The 20,165-nt window shown below is 40.2% G+C and overlaps 1 protein-coding gene across 3 annotated transcripts in view; it reads left to right on the top strand.

Moving 5' to 3' along the window:
* LOC128705798 (cytochrome P450 6j1) overlaps nucleotides 1–9,138 on the top strand; it is a 102,770-nt gene extending 93,632 nt beyond the window's left edge. For 2 of the 3 annotated variants that reach the window (XM_070097748.1, XM_070097746.1), the window contains 2 exons: nucleotides 2,729–2,919; nucleotides 8,018–9,138. In XM_070097748.1, coding sequence (XP_069953849.1) covers nucleotides 2,729–2,919; nucleotides 8,018–8,301 — 475 coding nt within the window. In that variant the 3' untranslated portion in view covers nucleotides 8,302–9,138. Of the gene's footprint in view, nucleotides 1–2,728; nucleotides 2,920–7,644; nucleotides 7,835–8,017 lie in introns of all 3 variants that reach the window. The other variant, XR_011393653.1, reaches the window with a different exon arrangement.
* The last annotated feature ends 11,027 nt before the right edge of the window (nucleotides 9,139–20,165 follow it).

The raw sequence follows: 20,165 nt of genomic DNA, 5'->3' as shown, positions 1-20,165 counted from the left end.
TTCATTTATAATTAATATTCTACAGTACAACTATCAAATAATTACTTTCCTACTGTACAACTATGATATACTACTCCTTAGTGTTAAGTAGAATGTAAGCCAATAATGTTAAGTTGGCCCATAATGCCAAGGCATAATAGAGGCTCTCTTTGCATTGCAACCCACTATTGTAAATACACAATCTCAATGTACTGTTTGCAAAGACATTAAATAAATTAAATAAATAAATAAATGAGGCTGCTGCAGCACCCCCTATTTTCACTCGATATTATCGATAACATTCAATATAATGAGTAAGTAAGTAAGTTTATTCAGGTATACACAAATACAGTTACATAGAATTATCATACATAGCAGCATATGTATAGAGAACCTGGGATAACCCAAAAAAGTCAGACACAGTGACTTATTTCCATTGGGGTCCTTTGGTCTTTTTTCTTTAATTCTTTCTTTATACTTGTACATTATATAATCCTTAAGCTTAATGTCAGTAGCCATCCCCTAGTACATGAAAAAATTACAAAAATCCTTGTATGGAACTGTGCGCTTCACAGTTCCAGTGACCCGGTGTTTGGCTGTTGCTCACATGCACACATGTCCGAGATAAGACGCTGCACGCTAGGTGGAGAGAGCACTGTCGCTGACGCAGTGCCGACCCTGAGGTGGAAGCGTAAGGTAGTGTTTCTTTTTGACTCTGACGTGTGTTGTGCTTAAAAACCATGTACCATATTATTGAATGTGTAGAATTAGATGATTATCATGCTTCCACCTATTTTATTGAATTCATATTTTTTTCAGTTCTTTAATTTTACACAATATTAAAACAATGGTAAAAATTTTCTGAAGCAGCACCTCCACTAATTTTAGCCATGAACCGCCACTGAATTTCAGACTAGATGTAACTACATTCAGACTAGATGTAACAACGTTCAGACTAGATGTAACAACGTTCAGACTAGATGTAACAACATTCAGACTAGATGTAACTACATTCAGACTAGATGTAACAACGTCCAGACTAAATGTAACAACGTTCAGACTAGATGTAACAACGTTCAGACTAGTTGTAACTGTCAAGTGGGTTTTCGATAACGTGGATGGGTAAAAATACTCACGTAGGCTGGTAGTACGTATAATATATAACGGGAAGTATGGGAAGCGCCAACAGCCGACTTGCCTCTCTCTGCTCCCTATCTTCGACTGACTCTCAAGTGCCTACGGGTGAGGGGTGTTTGAAATCCTGCTATGGTCAGCAGCAATATGAATAATCAGTCAGTGATTCACGCAGACAGTTGGTAGTGAGCCATCTACTGGTACACTGGTTACTGGTAACTGGTTACTAGGAACTGGTACTACTACTGAGATAACTACATTCAGACTAGATGTAACAACGTTCAGACTAGATGTAACTACATTCAGACTAGATGTACCAACGTTCAGACTAGATGTAATTACATTCAGACTAGATGTAATTACATTCAGACTAGATGTAATTACATTCAGACTAGATGTAATTACATTCAGACTAGATGTAATTACATTCAGACTAAATGTATCAACGTTCAGACTAGATGTAACTACATTCAGACTAGATGTAATTACATTCAGACTAAATGTATCAACGTTCAGACTAGATGTAACTACATTCAGACTAGATATAACTACATTCAGGCTAGATGTAACTGCATTCAAAATTTATCCCCTGGGCAGCACTAAAAATTAGTTGGGCAAACTTTTTTGTTGATAGGCCTGAGTTTGAGAAAAGTGTGGGTCAGTAGGCCCATAAGAAAGGAAGAACACTGCAGCAGGCTTACTGGCCCACACATGGCAAGTTCTTCTCAAACCAAAACCCACCAAAAAATATTTGCCCAACCCATCATCAGTACTACTTAATGAACAAGCTTTGCTAACCCTCTTACCTCAAGTGCAAGTCTCACTCAAATCCAACTCCCTCTCATGAGAACAAGAGAATGGAGGAACACTGTAGCAGACCTACTGGACCATACAAGGCAAGCCCTTATCAAAACCACTCATGTATTTGTCCAGCCTTTCCGCAAAGTTACCCATGAATTTACTCCCGGACCTCGAACACCAATCAAACCCAGCCCCTCCCACTCATATATTCGCCCAGTCTCTTTATAAAGCTACCCAGGGTCCTAGCCTCGATTACCCTACTCGGAAGATTGTTCCAGGCATCGATAATATCGTTCTAGACCATGAAGCTGAACTTGTCTCCAGGCAGAGAGAGACTGACCACATCAAATACTTTTTCTCCAAGACTGATGGACTGATTACATCATCTTTATTTCATTACTACTGCTCCCTTTATATATGACTGAAGAATCCTACTGTGTAGGCGAAACGTTTCATCAATAAAGATACCTAACTATTGCACATGTGTCTTAATTTTCATCTAGGCACTGTTGTCTTGGCTTCAGAGTTCTGCTTACCATGACTCCCAAATCCCTTTCACATTCTGTGTGATCAAGTTCTACATCACCTAGTTTATAACTTCGAGGATTATTTTCATTCCCAAAGACTAGGACTTTACACTTGTGTGCTCCTTCTTGTGTTTTTCGTGGACTTGGGACAGATTACATAGAAAAATATAAGTTCGACTCTGTACCCTATACAGTGTTATATATATATATATATATATATATATATATATATATATATATATATATATATATATATATATATATATATATTCTTCTTTGTGTGTGAGGATGGGTGCACGTGAAGTAGCAGTGGACGCTGGCATGAGTGTCCTAGTGCCAGTGTGGTGCCTGCACAGAGATGATCAATACTGGCCACACCCACAACACTTCCAGCCTGAGAGGTTCCTAGGTGATGCCCGAGCACAAATAGTACCCTACACGTACCTACCTTTCGGCGTGGGACCTCGCAGTTGTATAGGTGAGTGATCTTCCTCTAACATGTCACAAAAATAAATTTACAAATAAAAGAATAGGAATAAGGAAGGAATTTAATTAAGATGCTTGTGCATGAATGGTGTACAATACCGACAAGATGAAAATTAGACACGTGTGCAACATCTGGGTATCTTTATTATAGACGTTTCGCCAACGAGTGGCTTTATCAATATAAATTCAAGGACATGATTGGAAGGCAGTAGAAATAAATACAAAAGATGAGGTAATCGGTCCCTCAGTCTTGGTGTTGGTGGGACGGATTACCTGGAGTTTACCTGGAGAGAGTTCCGGGGGTCAACGCCCCCGCGGCCCGGTCTGTGACCAGGCCTCCTGGTGGATCAGAGCCTGATCAACCAGGCTGTTACTGCTGGCTGCACGCAAACCAACGTACGAGCCACAGCCCGGCTGATCAGGAACCGACTTTAGGTGCTTGTCCAGTGCCAGCTTGAAGACTGCCAGGGGTCTGTTGGTAATCCCCCTTATGTATGCTGGGAGGCAGTTGAACAGTCTCGGGCCCCTGACACTTACTGTATGGTCTCTTAACGTGCTAGTGACACCCCTGCTTTTCATTGGGGGGATGTTGCATCGTCTGCCAAGTCTTTTGCTTTCGTAGTGAGTGATTTTCGTGTGCAAGTTCGGTACTAGTCCCTCTAGGATTTTCCAGGTGTATATAATCATGTATCTCTCCCGCCTGCGTTCCAGGGAATACAGGTTCAGGAACCTCAAGCGCTCCCAGTAATTGAGGTGTTTTATCTCCGTTATGCGCGCCGTGAAGGTTCTCTGTACATTTTCTAGGTCAGCAATTTCACCTGCCTTGAAAGGTGCTGTTAGTGTGCAGCAATATTCCACCCTAGATAGAACAAGTGACCTGAAGAGTGTCATCATGGGCTTGGCCTCCCTAGTTTTGAAGGTTCTCATTATCCATCCTGTCATTTTTCTAGCAGATGCGATCGATACAATGTTATGGTCCTTGAAGGTGAGATCCTCCGACATGATTACTCCCAGGTCTTTGACGTTGGTGTTTCGCTCTATTTTGTGGCCAGAATTTGTTTTGTACATTGCAGAGTCACTTGTTTGCACAGAACTGCTAAATGCCTCAAATGATGTAGTGGAAGTTTTAGCAGTAAAGGTCGAGAACCAAAACCTAGTCATTGTGATAGTCTACAAGCCTCCGGATGCAACATCCCAGCAATTCCAGGAACAGCTGTTAAAAATTGACCACTGTCTGGAAAACCTTCCAGCTCCTGCACCCAACATCTTGCTCCTGGGGGATTTCAACTTAAGGCACCTAAAATGGAGGAATATAACAAATAATATTGTTGCAGTAATAACACCAGGAGGCAGCTCTGATGAAAACTCACACTCACATGAGCTTTTAAATCTCTGCACAAAATTCAATTTAAACCAGCAAATAATAGAGCCTACTAGACTGGAGAATACACTAGACCTCATCTTCACTAACAATGATGATCTGATAAGAAATATCACCATATCAAAAACAATATACTCAGATCACAACATAATTGAGGTTCAGTCATGTATGCGCGGAGCCCCAGACCGACATAATGAGATTAGTCACGAGGGAGCATTCACCAAATTCAACTTCAATAACAAAAACATAAAGTGGGACCAAGTAAACCAAGTCCTAACCGATATAAGCTGGGAAGATATACTAAGCAACACAGACCCCAACTTATGCCTAGAACAGATTAACTCGGTAGCACTCGATGTATGCACAAGGCTTATTCCTCTAAGAAAAAGGAGGAGTAGATGTAAAACAGAAAGAGACAGGCGCTCCCTTTACAGGCGACGGAAAAGAATAACAGAGCGGCTAAAAGAGGTCAATATATCTGAAATGCGTAGGGAGACACTGGTCAGAGAAATAGCAAGCATCGAACTTAAGCTAAAAGAATCCTTTAGGAGTCAGGAATCGCGGGAAGAACTAAAAGCCATAAATGAAATCGAAAGAAACCCAAAGTATTTCTTCTCCTATGCCAAATCAAAATCGAGAACAACGTCCAGTATTGGGCCCCTACTTAAACAAGATGGGTCCTACACAGATGACAACAAGGAAATGAGTGAGCTACTCAAGTCCCAATATGACTCAGTTTTTAGCAAGCCGCTAACCAGACTGAGAGTCGAAGATCAAAATGAATTTTTTATGAGAGAGCCACAAAATTTGATTAACACAAGCCTATCCGATGTTATCCTGACGCCAAATGACTTCGAACAGGCGATAAATGACATGCCCATGCACTCTGCCCCAGGGCCAGACTCATGGAACTCTGTGTTCATCAAGAACTGCAAGAAGCCCCTATCACGAGCCTTTTCCATCCTATGGAGAGGGAGCATGGACACGGGGGTCGTCCCACAGTTACTAAAAACAACAGACATAGCCCCACTCCACAAAGGGGGCAGTAAAGCAACAGCAAAGAACTACAGACCAATAGCACTAACATCCCATATCATAAAAATCTTTGAAAGGGTCCTAAGAAGCAAGATCACCACGCATCTAGAAACCCATCAGTTACACAACCCAGGGCAACATGGGTTTAGAACAGGTCGCTCCTGTCTGTCTCAACTATTGGACCACTACGACAAGGTCCTAAATGCACTAGAAGACAAAAAGAATGCAGATGTAATATATACAGACTTTGCAAAAGCCTTCGACAAGTGTGACCATGGCGTAATAGCGCACAAAATGCGTGCTAAAGGAATAACAGGAAAAGTCGGTCGATGGATCTATAATTTCCTCACTAACAGAACACAGAGAGTAGTCGTCAACAGAGTAAAGTCCGAGGCAGCTACGGTGAAAAGCTCTGTTCCACAAGGCACAGTACTCGCTCCCATCTTGTTCCTCATCCTTATATCCGACATAGACAAGGATGTCAGCCACAGCACCGTGTCTTCCTTTGCAGATGACACCCGAATCTGCATGACAGTGTCTTCCATTGCAGACACTGCAAAGCTCCAGGCAGACATCAACCAAATCTTTCAGTGGGCTGCAGAAAACAATATGAAGTTCAACGATGAGAAATTTCAATTACTCAGATATGGTAAACATGAGGAAATTAAATCTTCATCAGAGTACAAAACAAATTCTGGCCACAAAATAGAGCGAAACACCAACGTCAAAGACCTGGGAGTGATCATGTCGGAGGATCTCACCTTCAAGGACCATAACATTGTATCAATCGCATCTGCTAGAAAAATGACAGGATGGATAATGAGAACCTTCAAAACTAGGGAGGCCAAGCCCATGATGACACTCTTCAGGTCACTTGTTCTATCTAGGCTGGAATATTGCTGCACACTAACAGCACCTTTCAAGGCAGGTGAAATTGCCGACCTAGAAAATGTACAGAGAACTTTCACGGCGCGAATAACGGAGATAAAACACCTCAATTATTGGGAGCGCTTGAGGTTCCTAAACCTGTATTCCCTGGAACGCAGGAGGGAGAGATACATGATTATATACACCTGGAAAATCCTAGAGGGACTAGTACCGAACTTGCACACGAAAATCACCCACTACGAAAGCAAAAGACTTGGCAGACGATGCACCATCCCCCCAATGAAAAGCAGGGGTGTCACTAGCACGTTAAGAGACCATACAATAAGTGTCAGGGGCCCGAGACTGTTCAACTGCCTCCCAGCACACATAAGGGGGATTACCAACAGACCCCTGGCAGTCTTCAAGCTGGCACTGGACAAGCACCTAAAGTCAGTTCCGGATCAGCCGGGCTGTGGCTCGTATGTTGGTTTGCGTGCAGCCAGCAGCAACAGCCTGGTTGATCAGGCGCTGATCCACCAGGAGGCCTGGTCACAGACCGGGCCGCGGGGGCGTTGACCCCCGAAACTCTCTCCAGGTAAACTCCAGGATGAAGATTTAATTTCCTCGTGTTTACCATATCTGAGTAATTGAAATTTCTCATCGTTGAACTTCATATTGTTTTCTGCAGCCCACTGAAAGATTTGGTTGATGTCCGCCTGGAGCCTTGCAGTGTCTGCATCTTTTGTATTTATTTCTACTGTCTTCCAATTATGTCCTTGAATTTGTATTGATAAAGCCACCGGATGGCGAAACGTCTACAATAAAGATACTCAGATGTTGCACATGTTTCCAATTTTCAATTTAGATGCTTAAAATATCTGTAAACTCCGCATTGTAATCCTTATAGAGAATAAACTTTGAACCCTGGCAGAAATTGCAACAGTGGATTCAGGAAGGATCTAGGAAGGCCCTAGTTTGGCAGTAGAGTTGGATTTTTTTTTTTACACAGTTGAATTTACAGGCTTGGACCAGTTACATTATCTTAGGTCATTTCAGAACCCAGTCCTATCTATCGTGTACTACCAACATCTAAATGAGACACATCGTTCGAGCAACACCCAGATAACTATTTACTGCTAAGTTAACAGGTGAAGGAAGTTTAAGGAGACTTGCCACGTCCTTCCCTAGCCTTGGAATCCATCCCTGGCCCATTTGTGAGCCGAACACTCTACCATTGAGCTATAGATTGTACATGAGTGGAACAAACTGCAGAAGTATCATTAATGAAACAAAACTAACACTTTGGTAGAGTATGAACATAAGTAGGAATGTAGTACTTAGGTCATGTATACACGTGTGGTAGATGTCATGCAGTTTTTTTTACAATACATTATGCCATTTCAATGCGTCCTTCTAGGTATTCATTGCTTTCAGTATACCATAACAATACACCAAAAGACGTGGAATGATAACGTACTGAAATGCACAAAGCTGGTTGGGCAGACCACTGACTTAGACGATCACAATCCCCAACATAAGCTTTAAGACCACAGCTGAAGAAATGCCGTAAAATCACCCCTCTCCCTCACTACAGTATCAATATTTCCTGTTCATTTCCATTCAGGTCAGTCTTGCCCCATGTATTTTTCTTGATTAACTGATGTTTTAAGCAGGCATCTGCCAAATAAAAACCACTTCCTCTGCAAAAATTTACAAGGAATTCTCCCATTATGTTTGCTACCCTAAACTTAAATATTTTGTCTGAAATTGTTACATTCACATGACACACTTCATCACTTTTTCACAGGGAAGAAGTTTGCCATCTTGGGAGTAAAGGCAGGTCTGTTGTTGCTGATCTCTGGTCTGGAGGTGCAGCCATGTCCACTGTCCCCTTATCCACTGATTCTCGACCCTCGAGTACTCACCTTGCAGCCCAAGGACGGTGTCTATGTTAACCTGCATCCAGTGAACTTAAAAGAAACTGTGAACAAAGAAATGATGCAGTATCATGCATCAACACCAGAAGATGAGATTATAATGGAGGATCTGAAGAGATGGTATACCCAAAAAGACGGAACCTGCCAGCAGTGATCTTATACTAGTATATGACGTAGCCGAATATAAAAAAAATTATTGTGCACTGGCGAATTGCACTATAAAAATGTTAGAATGTTAGATTCAAAACCTATCGTCTGCAAGAAACAATAGTGCTGCAATTTAACTCTACACGACTATAATATATACTTTCTCATGTTATAGAAATAGTTTGTCCACTAACTTGGTGTGAGTTGTCAAGAGAGGGTAGGTGCCTTGATTTAAATGAACTGCTTTTGATCCAAGGAATTTGAGCTACCCCGACCTTTCCTTGGATTGAAGCTGTTTTCTTTCCATTCCCCAGGCATTATATGGCGCCCTACGGATTTGGTGCTTCACGATGAATGTAATATAGTAAAGTCAGGTTAAACATTATGCTTGGAACTCGAGAACTCTGTAGCTTGTAGGATCCAAGAAAGTGCTTGCTAGAACAGCATGAATGATCCAGAGTAGAGAGAAGGGATGCAGTATACTTGATATATCTGCAACATTTATCAGTAACTTCCTAATATACACAAAGTAAAGTGAATCAAGAGCATACATAACTGAGGTTACCGCTAGACCCCTGTGGCTGTCTTCAAGAAGGTGCTGGACAGGTACCTAAAGTCAGTACCTGACCAGCCGAGCTGTGGTTTGTACGTCAGTTTACGTACGGTCAATAGTAACAGCCTGGTTGATTAATCCCTAGTCCACGAAGCCTGGTCACTGACCGGGCCGCGGGGGCGTTGACCCCCAAAACCCTCTCCTCAACTCACATTCAAATTTCATTTTTTTTATGCAGTACAAAGATAATGTGGTTTATATGTAATAAAATATTGTGAGGCACAAAACAAAGTCACTAGTATGCAACGCATTTCCGGCATTAATTTGTTATTATTTTCAAAAAATAAAAAGCAAAACTCATCATAGTTATTCAGTGCTGGTCAACTTGCAGTATTTTGTACCACTGGTCGTCTCCTGTGAAAGTATGTGGGCCAAAAAAAATAAAATATTCACTATAATTTATTCAAGAGGTGTCCTGCCTCTACTGAGACATGACAACTCGACCTTTGAACTGAAACATCTCCACTCGACCTTAAGACTTGACTCCAGCTAACAGGGTTCTCAAGGATCACTTCAGAAATGTTATCTTCTTACTCTTCAACAGAACATCAAATCCATTTGTCTCCACTCTGATCTAAGACAGCTTCTCCAACTCCTTCTGGACTGTCCCCTACTCCTTCGATCAGTCCCAGATTTATGCACCTCTTGTCCCTATTTTGACTCACGAAATCGTAATGACACGATTGCAAACAGACCATACCACGGGTGGGGTTTGAACCCGCGTGGCTAACGCGACGGGTATGGGCTGCATAATAAACATTCAAATTCAAATTCAAAGTTTATTCTCTATAAGGATTACAATACTGAGTTTACAGAAATCTGGTTATTGTTTGGTTTACATGTAGTAAAATTGTGATTACAGAGTGTACCACTAGAACGCTTAGCATGGCTAGGCATTTCGGGCATAGTTTTATTCTTAATTGTAAAATATTACAAATTATGAGGTAAGTTGGTATTATGGCTAAGTGACTAAATAGTAGTTTATGAGTTTAGCAATGTGAATGCTTTTGTTTTGGCACAGTATATAGTTTCAGTATTGGAGTATCACAGGATTCATTATTTTAAGATTGAGATTAATATTTCTGTTTATGGTCAAATGAGTGAGCGAGTGTAAGTGTGAACCACCAGGTGGTATTTGTGTAGTTAGTTGACGGGGTGTATCAGGGAGATAAGATGTTTTCTAATGGTAGTTTTGAAGGTGATGAATGTGTCTGCAGTTCTAGAGTTCTCAGGTAGGGTATTCCAGATTTTAGGGCCTTTGACATACATTGAATTTTTGTAAAGGTTTAGTCGGACACGGGGAATGTCGTAGAGATGTTTGTGTCTGGTGTTATGCCTGTGGGTTCTGTCACAACTATCAAGAAAGCGTTTTAGGTCAAGGTTGATATTAGAGTTTAAGGCCCTGTAGATATAGATTGCACAGTAGTAAGTGTGGATGTACTGAACTGGGAGTAAGTTTAGATCTTTGAAGAGTGGGGGGGGGGGGGTGCTGCCAGGGATGGGATTTAGTGATTATTCTTACTGCAGCTTTTTGTTGGGTTATTATTGGCTTTAGGTGTGTTGCTGCAGTTGATCCCCAAGCACAAATAGCATAGGTGAGGTATGGATAAATAAGTGAGTGGTATAGCGTATAGTATCTAACATTGCTGTCAAACATAACATCACTACCCGCGGCCTCATATACATATGAAAGTGTTGACGTTGTATTACTGGGTATGGAGTGCATAATAAAGATAATAAACTATTGCTGTATTAATGTATTCTGGTACATTCTTCTGTTTATCTTCATATATAATATTTTTCAGAGATACCTCTACACCTCGCTTACCTTTTTCCTCTCATCTGTTCTATGGTTTACCTCGTCTTTGCTACATTCTTCTTCCGACATCTTCATCACTAGATACCTTAATACAATCACTTCCTTCATATTCCCTCCAATCTGACATTCAATCTTTCATCGTAGAGACTTTTTTTGGTGCTCTCATCACTTTGCTCTTTACTATACTCACTTTTAATTTCCTTTTATACATCTTCCCAAATTACTCCACCAACCTTCGAAATTTCTCTTAAGAATCTCCCCAAAAGTGTCATCTGCAAAGAGAAATTATGAAAACCCACTTTGTAACAAATTCAATGTATTTTAATCTCACATCTTCCCTAATAACTCAAGCATTTGTTTATTACAATATTTATAATTAATTTTAACCATGGTGGCCATCACACAGTCCTGTCGCATCCTGGGACACTGACCTAATTTGCCCGACATGCTGAGCATAACAAGGGGACTTTCTCTTTAGTAGTATGTCATTGTCAGCTAGGACTGTATACCTTGTACATGTACTTGTAGTAAATAAAGATATTATTAATATTATCATAGAATGATTGCTCTAGAAGCTCTCGTTGCGATTTTTGACGTATCCCAAATATTTTCAGATTTGTGTGAGTAAACAAGGGCGATATCTTCCTAAATGTCATGAAACATAGAAACTGTATTTTTTTTAGAACGAAGATAAGGTTTATTACAAAAATAGGAACGAGGGAGGATGGAATTAAAAGTGTTTCTATCATCAGTAAGTGTCAAAACCACTTTTCCAAGTACCACTTTGGCCCTGTGCTCTACCAAATGTAATTTTTCGTAAATTTTGTTTTCTTTTTCATTTGCTTTCAGCCGATCTTTCTGGCACTTCATCAAATCATGGTCGATATAAGCTTCTATTAGTACACCAAAACTGAACGAAATCGGTCGACAAATAAAAAATGTCGAACAATTCTCATTTATATGCCCCTCACTACTCATCCATCATCTGCAACTGGTTTACCTGGAGTTTACCTGGAGAGGGTTTCGGGGGTCAACGCCCCCGCGGCCCTGTCTGAGACCAGGCCTCATGGTGGATCAGGGTCTGATCAACCAGGCTGTTACTGCTAGCCACACGCAAGCTGACGTACTAGCCACAACAAGATGATGATCTTGCAAGTGAAGGTTGTCTTATGGAGGATTTTATTGCTTCACTTTATTGTGATCTTACACAAACAATGATGACCAAGTCATCCTGACTCTCACTCTCATACTTTGTTATGTATATTTACTCAAATTAAGTTTAATTAACAACTGTCCATTAATAAACATGATAATATACATTTGGAAGGTCCTGGAGGGATTGGTACCAAACCTGCACACGAAAATCACTCCCTATGAAAGCAAAAGACTCTGCAGGAGATGCAACATTCCCTCAATGAAAAGCAGGGGCGCCACAACTATACTGAGAGACAACACAATAAGTGTCCGGGGCCCAAGACTGTTCAACTGCCTCCCAGCATACATAAGGGAGATTACTAATAGACCCCTGGTTGTCATCAAGAAGGCACTGGAGAGGCACCTGACCAACCGAGCTGTGGTTCGTACATCAATTTGTGTGCAGCCAGCAGTAACAGCCTGATTGATCAGACCCTGATCCATCATGAGTCCTGGTCTCAGACTGAGCCGCAGGGGCGTTGACCCCCGAAACCCTCTCCAGATAAACATCGGCCGTTTCCCACCAAGGCAGGGTGGCCCGAAAAAGAAAAACTTTCATTATCAGTCACTATCACTGCCTTGCCAGAGGCATGCTTACACTACAGTTATAAAACTGCACTATTAACACTCCTCCTTCAGAGTGCCGGCACCGTACTTCCATCTCCAGGAATCCAGTTCGGCCTGCCGGTTTCCCTGAATCCCTTCATAAATGTTTCAGCACGTCAAGTCCTGCAATATTCACAACCCATGCCTCACATCCATATACGAGTGTTAGTATAACTATACTCTCTGTTTTCATGGATAAAGGTCTTTGTCTCCACAGACTCCTTAGTGCACCACTCACCTTTTTCCCCTCGTCAATTCTATGATTCACCTCATCCTTCATAGACCCATCTGCTGACACGTCCACTCCCAAATATTTGAACACTCACCTCCTCCATACTCTCTCCCTCCAATCTGATATCCAATCTTCCGTTACCTAATTTTTTTTGTTATCCTCATCACCTTACTCTTTCGTATATTCACTTTTAATTTCCTTCTTTTACATACCCCACCAAACTCATCAACCAACCTCTGCAACTTTTCTTCAGATTTTAGATTTTGCCACCGAAGTGGCTAGTTTATTGTGCACCCCATATCCATTCTGTGGACGGTAGCGCGAGAGCATATGGATACACAAAAGGCCTAGGAACTAGGCCCCAGAAGGGTTAACAGGTGTACATATGGATTTATATCTACAGTTCACTTATCTGTTAAAAGCAAATTTAGGAAATTTGCTTAGTATATCTGGTATCTTATTTTCATAGGTTATTATACTGTCTGTCTCTGTATTCCTCAATAAGTGGACAATTAAGCACATAGTGTTCAAGATAGTGACCATATGCCTGATCACATAATTTACATTTAGTTTGATCATCATCTGTGTGTCTCCCAAACTGCCAGAAGTACTTGTAACCAAGCCTAAGCCTGGCCACTACAACATCAGTCAGTGGTCACATTACTTATCTACGTTCATGTTATCATAGTGGGTTATAGATCGACTCAGGCTTCTAACTGCATTCCTATAACAATCATTTTCATTATTTACTTCTCTCCTAATATTATTCCAATGGAATTAATGTACAATTGCTATGGATCCCATCACACATTGGATTACTCCTTCATTCTCTTCAGAATCTCCCAAAAACAAAGTGTCATGAGCAAAGAGCAACTGTGACAACTCCCCCTTAGCGTTAGATTCTTTATCTTTTAACCCCACACCTCTTGCCAACACAGAAACACTCACTTCTCTTACAACTCCATCTATAAATATATTGAACAACTATGGTGATATCACACATCACTGTCTAAGGCCTACTTTTACTGGGAAATAATCTCCCTCTCGCCTACATACTCTAACCTGAGCCTCACTATCATTGTAAAAACTTTTCACCGCTTTCAATAACCTACCTCCTATTCCATACATTTACAACATCTGCCACATTGATCCCCTATCCACCCTACCATATGCCTTTTCCAAATCCATAAATGCCACAAAAACCTCTTTGCCTTTATCTAGATACTGTTCACCTATATGTTTCACTGTAAACACTTGGTCTACACACCCCCTACCCTTCCTAAAGCCTCCTTGTTCATCTGCTATCCTGCTCTCCGTCTTACTCATAATTATTTCAATAATAACTCTACCATACACTTTACCAGATATACTCAACAGACATATTCCCCTATAATTTTTACACTCTTTTGTCCCCTATGCCTATATACAAAGGAATTATGCATGCTCTCTGCCAATCCCTAGGCACTTTACCCTCTTACTACATTTATTAAATAAAAACACTAACCACTTCAAAGCTATATCCCCACTTGTTTTTAACATTTCTATCTTTATCCCATCAATTCCAGCTGCTTTACCCCCTTTCATTTTACCTACTGCCTCACGAACTTCCCCCACACTCACAACTGGCTCTTCCTCACACCTACAAGATGTTATTCCTCCTTGCCCTATACACGAAATCACAGCTTCCCTATCTTCGTCAATATTTAACAATTCCTCAAAATATTCCCTCCATCTTCCGATACCTCTAACTCTCCATTTAATAACTCTCCTCTCCTATTTTTAACTAACAAATCCATTCTTGCCCTAGGCTTTCTTAACTTAGTAATCTCACACCAAAACTTTTTCTTATTTTCAACAAAATTTGTTGATAACATCTCACCCACTCTCTTTCATTTTCTCTCTTTTTACATTGCTTTACCACTCTTTTAACATCTCTTTTTCTCTCCATATACTCTTCCCTCCTTGCATTACGTCTAATTTGTAAAAACCTCTCATATGTTAACTTTTTCTCTCTTACTACTCTCTTTACATCATTATTCATCCAATCGCTCTTCTTCCCTCCCACACCCACTTTCCCATAACCACAAACTTCTGCTGAACACACTAACACTATATTTTTAAACTTACCCCATACATCTACCCCATTGCCTATACTCTCACTAACCCATCTATCCTCCAACATTAGTTTATATCTTACCTTAACTGCCTCCTCCTTTAGTGTATAAACCTTCATTTCTCTCTTACTTGTTCCTTTCGTTTTCCTTGTATCCCATCTACCTTTTACTCTCACTGTAGCTACAATTAAAAAAGTGATCTGATATATCTGTAGCCCCTCTATAAACATATACATCCTGAAGTCTATCCAACAGTCTACCCAATACGAAGCCTAGCAAACTACTGTCATTTCTCCCTACATCATAATAAACATATTAAACTAACTAACTCATATCTTGTATACTTATTTATCCTCTTTTTCTTAAAATATGTGTTACCAAACCCCTTTCTATACAAAGTTCAATCAAATGCTCCCCATTATCATATACTTCTGGCACCCCAAACTTACCTACCACACCCTCTCTAAACGCTTCTCCTACTTTAGCATTTAGATCCCTTACTACAATTACTCTCTCACTTGGGTCAAAAGATCTTACACATTCGCTTACATCTCCCAAAATCTCTCTCTCTCCTCTACACTCCTCTCTTCTCGAGGTGCATACACACTTATTATGACCCACTTTTCACATCCGACCCTTATTTTAATCCACATAATCCTTGAATTTATACATTTATATCCTCTCTTCTCTCTCCATAACTGATCCTTCAACATTATTGCTACCCCTTTCTTAGTTCTAATTCTCTTAGATACTCCTGACTTAATCCCATTTATTTTCCCCCACTGAAAGTCACCTACCCCCTTCAGCTTTGTTTTGCTTAGAGCTAGAACATCCAACTTCATTTCATTCATAACATTAGCAATCATTTCCTTTTTATCATCCACATTACATCCACGCACATTCAGTTTTATATAAAAAAAATTATTTTCCTTGTTTTTAGCAGTTTATACAAGAGAAGGGATTACTAGCCCATTGCTACCGGTATTTAGTCGCCTCCTGTGACACACAGCTTACGGAGGAAGAATTTTGTTCCACTTCCTCATGGAGATGAGCAGAAATAAACAAGAACAAGAACTAGTAAGAAAATAGAAGAAAACCTAGAGGGGTTAATATATATATGCTTGTACATGCATGTGTAGTGTGACCTAAGTGTAAGTAGAAGTAGCAAGACATACCTGCAATCTTGCATGTTTATGAGACAGAAAAATACACCAACAATCCTACCATCATGCAAAACAATTACAGGCTTATATTTCATACTCATTTGGTAGGAGGGTAGTACCTCCCTTGGTGGTTGCTATCTGCCTACCTATTACATAAACATATATATATATATATATATATATATATATATATATATATATATATATATTATATATATATATATATATATATATATATATTATATATATATATATATATTACCTGGAGTTTACCTGGAGAGAGTTTCGGGGGTCAACGCCCCCGCGGCCCGGTCTGTGACCAGGCCTCCTGGTGGATCAGCGCCTGATCAACCAGGCTGTTGCTGCTGGCTGCACGCAAACCAACGTACGAGCCACAGCCCGGCTGATCAGGAACTGACTTTAGGTGCTTGTCCAGTGCCAGCTTGAAGACTGCCAGGGGTCTGTTGGTAATCCCCCTTATGTGTGCTGGGAGGCAGTTGAACAGTCTCGGGCCCCTGACACTTATTGTATGGTCTCTTAACGTGCTAGTGACACCCCTGCTTTTCATTGAGGGGATGGTGCATCGTCTGCCAAGTCTTTTGCTTTCGTAGTGAGTGATTTTCGTGTGCAAGTTCGGTACTAGTCCCTCTAGGATTTTCCAGGTGTATATAATCATGTATCTCTCCCTCCTGCGTTCCAGGGAATACAGGTTTAGAAACCTCAAGCGCTCCCAGTAATTGAGGTGTTTTATCTCCGTTATGCGTGCCGTGAAAGTTCTCTGTACATTTTCTAGGTCGGCAATTTCACCTGCCTTGAAAGGTGCTGTTAGAGTGCAGCAATATTCCAGCCTAGATAGAACAAGTGACCTGAAGAGTGTCATCATGGGCTTGGCCTCCCTAGTTTTGAAGGTTCTCATTATCCATCCTGTCATTTTTCTAGCAGATGCGATTGATACAATGTTATGGTCCTTGAAGGTGAGATCCTCCGACATAATCACTCCCAGGTCTTTGACGTTGGTGTTTCGCTCTATTTCGTGGCCAGAATTTGTTTTGTACTCTGATATATATATATATATATATATATATATATATATATATATATATATATATATATATATATATATATATATATATATATATATATATATATATATGAACTCTTAGGAATCATGCAGCGCCTGGGGGTAACTGAAGTCAGTCAGTTTTTGATCCAAGGAAGGGAATGGTATGTCTAATTCCTTGAATCAAAAGTTCCCACCTCCATCAAGGAGCCTCACTTGAAGGGACAAACACGAACAAAGGTAAAAATACAACTGGTCTGCGCTAATTCGTTTAATAACTGTTATGCACACCGTACCCACCCTGTGGGTAATAGTCAAGTGATCACGGAGAGACGTAATGGATGCAGGAAATGGGCCCCAAAGTTTTAACTGAATAGGTCACAGTAGCAATAAACGATTTACGAATTAGTGATCTGGTAACAGTTGTAATGAATTGTGAATTGTTTATACAGACATGAATTCGGTCACAAAAACATTAGTGCAGCTTATATGTGGTTATGTGTATATACACTATAAAAACGCATTGTATATGTGTATTTAGTGGATTGAAGTATTCTTGATAAGAATACAGGTGAATTGTGGCTGTATTGGCGAGCTTGCAGATGCTAGGTCTCAAGTCTAACGATCATTCTTTGATCAGTATCCAAAACAACAATGAACAGGAAAAATAACTAGAATGTCCACTACGGTTGATCATTATCGTACTATTCGCCTTTCAACTCAGTCACAACCTAACACCAATATGCTCATTTACTTACCAGATATTCAAGATATATATTGTTTGGGGGGGATTAGTGTTTATGTAACCTCTCAGTTTTGTTTACCTGGAACCCAGTTAGAAAGTACTGTACTGTATTACTATATTCACTAGGAAGCGTTAAACCCTTAGGGGTCAATGCAGCACCTGAGGAATTGGAAGCAATGAGACTCGGTCCAAAGAAGGGAAGGTTAGCTTCAATTCCTTGCACCAAGATTCCCTCACCAGCATCAAAGAACATCTTTTGGCTGGATAAAATATAATAGTGACCAAGGAAATAATTTACACTAAGGTAAAACCATTTCTAAAATTGTTGTTTAGTTGGTTTATTTAGGCCTGGTCATGGACCGGGCTGTGGGAACGTTGATTCCCGAAATACCTTCCAAGTAAACACCCCTCCAGGTAAGCCACTATAGAAACATTGTACGGTAATATATCCACGTCAGTCTTCGCCAAACCAGTAAGAAAGTTCACACAACTGTACTATTCTAATAGCTTCACTGAAACGAGAGGAAATACAAAAAAAAAAAGACCTGGAAGACACACACTCAGATCCTGGGCACCCAAAAGCTGAGCAAAACTTGAGATAATGTCCTAACTAAACCAAACGAACCACAACTCCATCCTATTGAAACAGCTAACAAGATAAACGTCTTCTCAACCATAGGATCAAGTCTTGCCAGTAAAATTCCAAACGCCAATACCCAAGTAAGGTGGAAACTTCCCAACATCCCTCTATCTTGCTCCAACTGAGCCCACTGAAGTCACCCTAATTATTAATTCATGACACATGTATGAGAGGAACGAGGTCATTGATAACAATGGCAACTGTCATCAAATAATGAGTTTGAATTTTAATTTTAATTTGAAGGTAGAAAACTTTAGTTGATACATAAAATGATGTAATATTCTTAGGTCATACTGTATGTTGTAAGATGGAAAGAATACCTTTAGGGTTTTTAGGTAATGTTTGAAGGTATAACCGTCCGCAGGAGGACGTGTGTAATGGTTATGGTGTGGAGTTCATTTTTGTATGATTCACAGTTTATTTTCTAAATTTTGTATGTAGTTTCGTTTTTAATAAAAATGTAAAAAAAAAATTATTAATTCACTAAAAAATAAATCAGGAAATCTATCTCATGTCGCACCACTATTTTGTTAAATGAATGGTTCATGTCCTCTCGCCCACCATTACAATAGTTTTTATTGCGCCTCCTGAATGGGGCCCAATGTATATTTGATGTATATTTACCTTTTCATGTAATTTTATATTGCCGATATTTTCATTATTAGGTAAAATGAAAATATCTTTTTTATATTATTTGACTTATTAAATTAGCTATGTATGTAGGTAGGATGTAACATATTACACTTCTCACTGTGCTTGTTAAAAAGTTGTGATTGGCTGTCTGCCGTCACAAACTGCCTAGTTATCACCTTGCTTGTTCACCTTCCAGCGTCTCTGGAGTAGCACGGCCCTCAAGGGAGGTTCCTTGATGCTGGTGAGGGGCTCTTGATTTAGGGAATTGGTTCTGTGTTCCTGTTCCCTGAATTGAGCCTGAATGCCTTCCATCCCCCCTCTCATAGGTGCTGTATAAGCCCATTATAATGACGGAGTAGCACAGGCAAGTCACGTGATCGCACCTGAGTTTGGAGACTGTCCTTTCTTCATGGTTCTCTCTCCTCAGCTGGTCATCGCTCGACCAGCACTTTTCTCCATCTCTCCAGGGATCTTTCTCGTCTCTAGCTGTTTGTTATTTAGACTATTTTGGTAAAGTGTGGTTTCACTGGTGAGTTGAAACACTTCATGTAGCTCTGTGTAACTGTTCACAGAGCATAGTTCAGACTTCGTGACTTTTGAAGTTTTACTGAGGTTGTGTGTTGTACTGACACTCTGAAGTCAACCCTGGTCCAAAGGTAAAGCTTCTGACCTATTTTTTGTGGCATCTACACACTGTCATAGTCGGGGATTTGGTTATGCTGAACTTAGATTCAGTAGGTAAACTCTAGTATTATGGGAGTTTTATGACTTTTATGGAGGATCTGCTGATGGTCCTCAGTTCGAGTCCTTACTTTGTCTCCTTGTTCCTGACGCTGTGCTGCTGCTTGTTACATTATAGCTCTTGGCGAATGAGTCATCATATTGTTCAAGCAAGCTGTTTTGATTGCCTTGTTGGTCAAGTAGATAGATTATCTGAGGATGTTTAGTTAGTCACTGTTTAAGTCGAGTCTTACTGAGACATAACTTTGAGCATACACGTACACATTCGCACACACTTGTATATACTAGTATTTTTATTTATTTATTTATTT

This window comes from Cherax quadricarinatus, chromosome 59 (assembly GCF_038502225.1).
Source record: "Cherax quadricarinatus isolate ZL_2023a chromosome 59, ASM3850222v1, whole genome shotgun sequence".
In the NCBI taxonomy this organism is placed as follows: Eukaryota; Metazoa; Arthropoda; class Malacostraca; order Decapoda; family Parastacidae; genus Cherax; species Cherax quadricarinatus.
The sequence above is the reverse complement of the archived record's forward strand: the minus strand, read 5'-3'. Positions and strand labels throughout refer to the sequence as shown.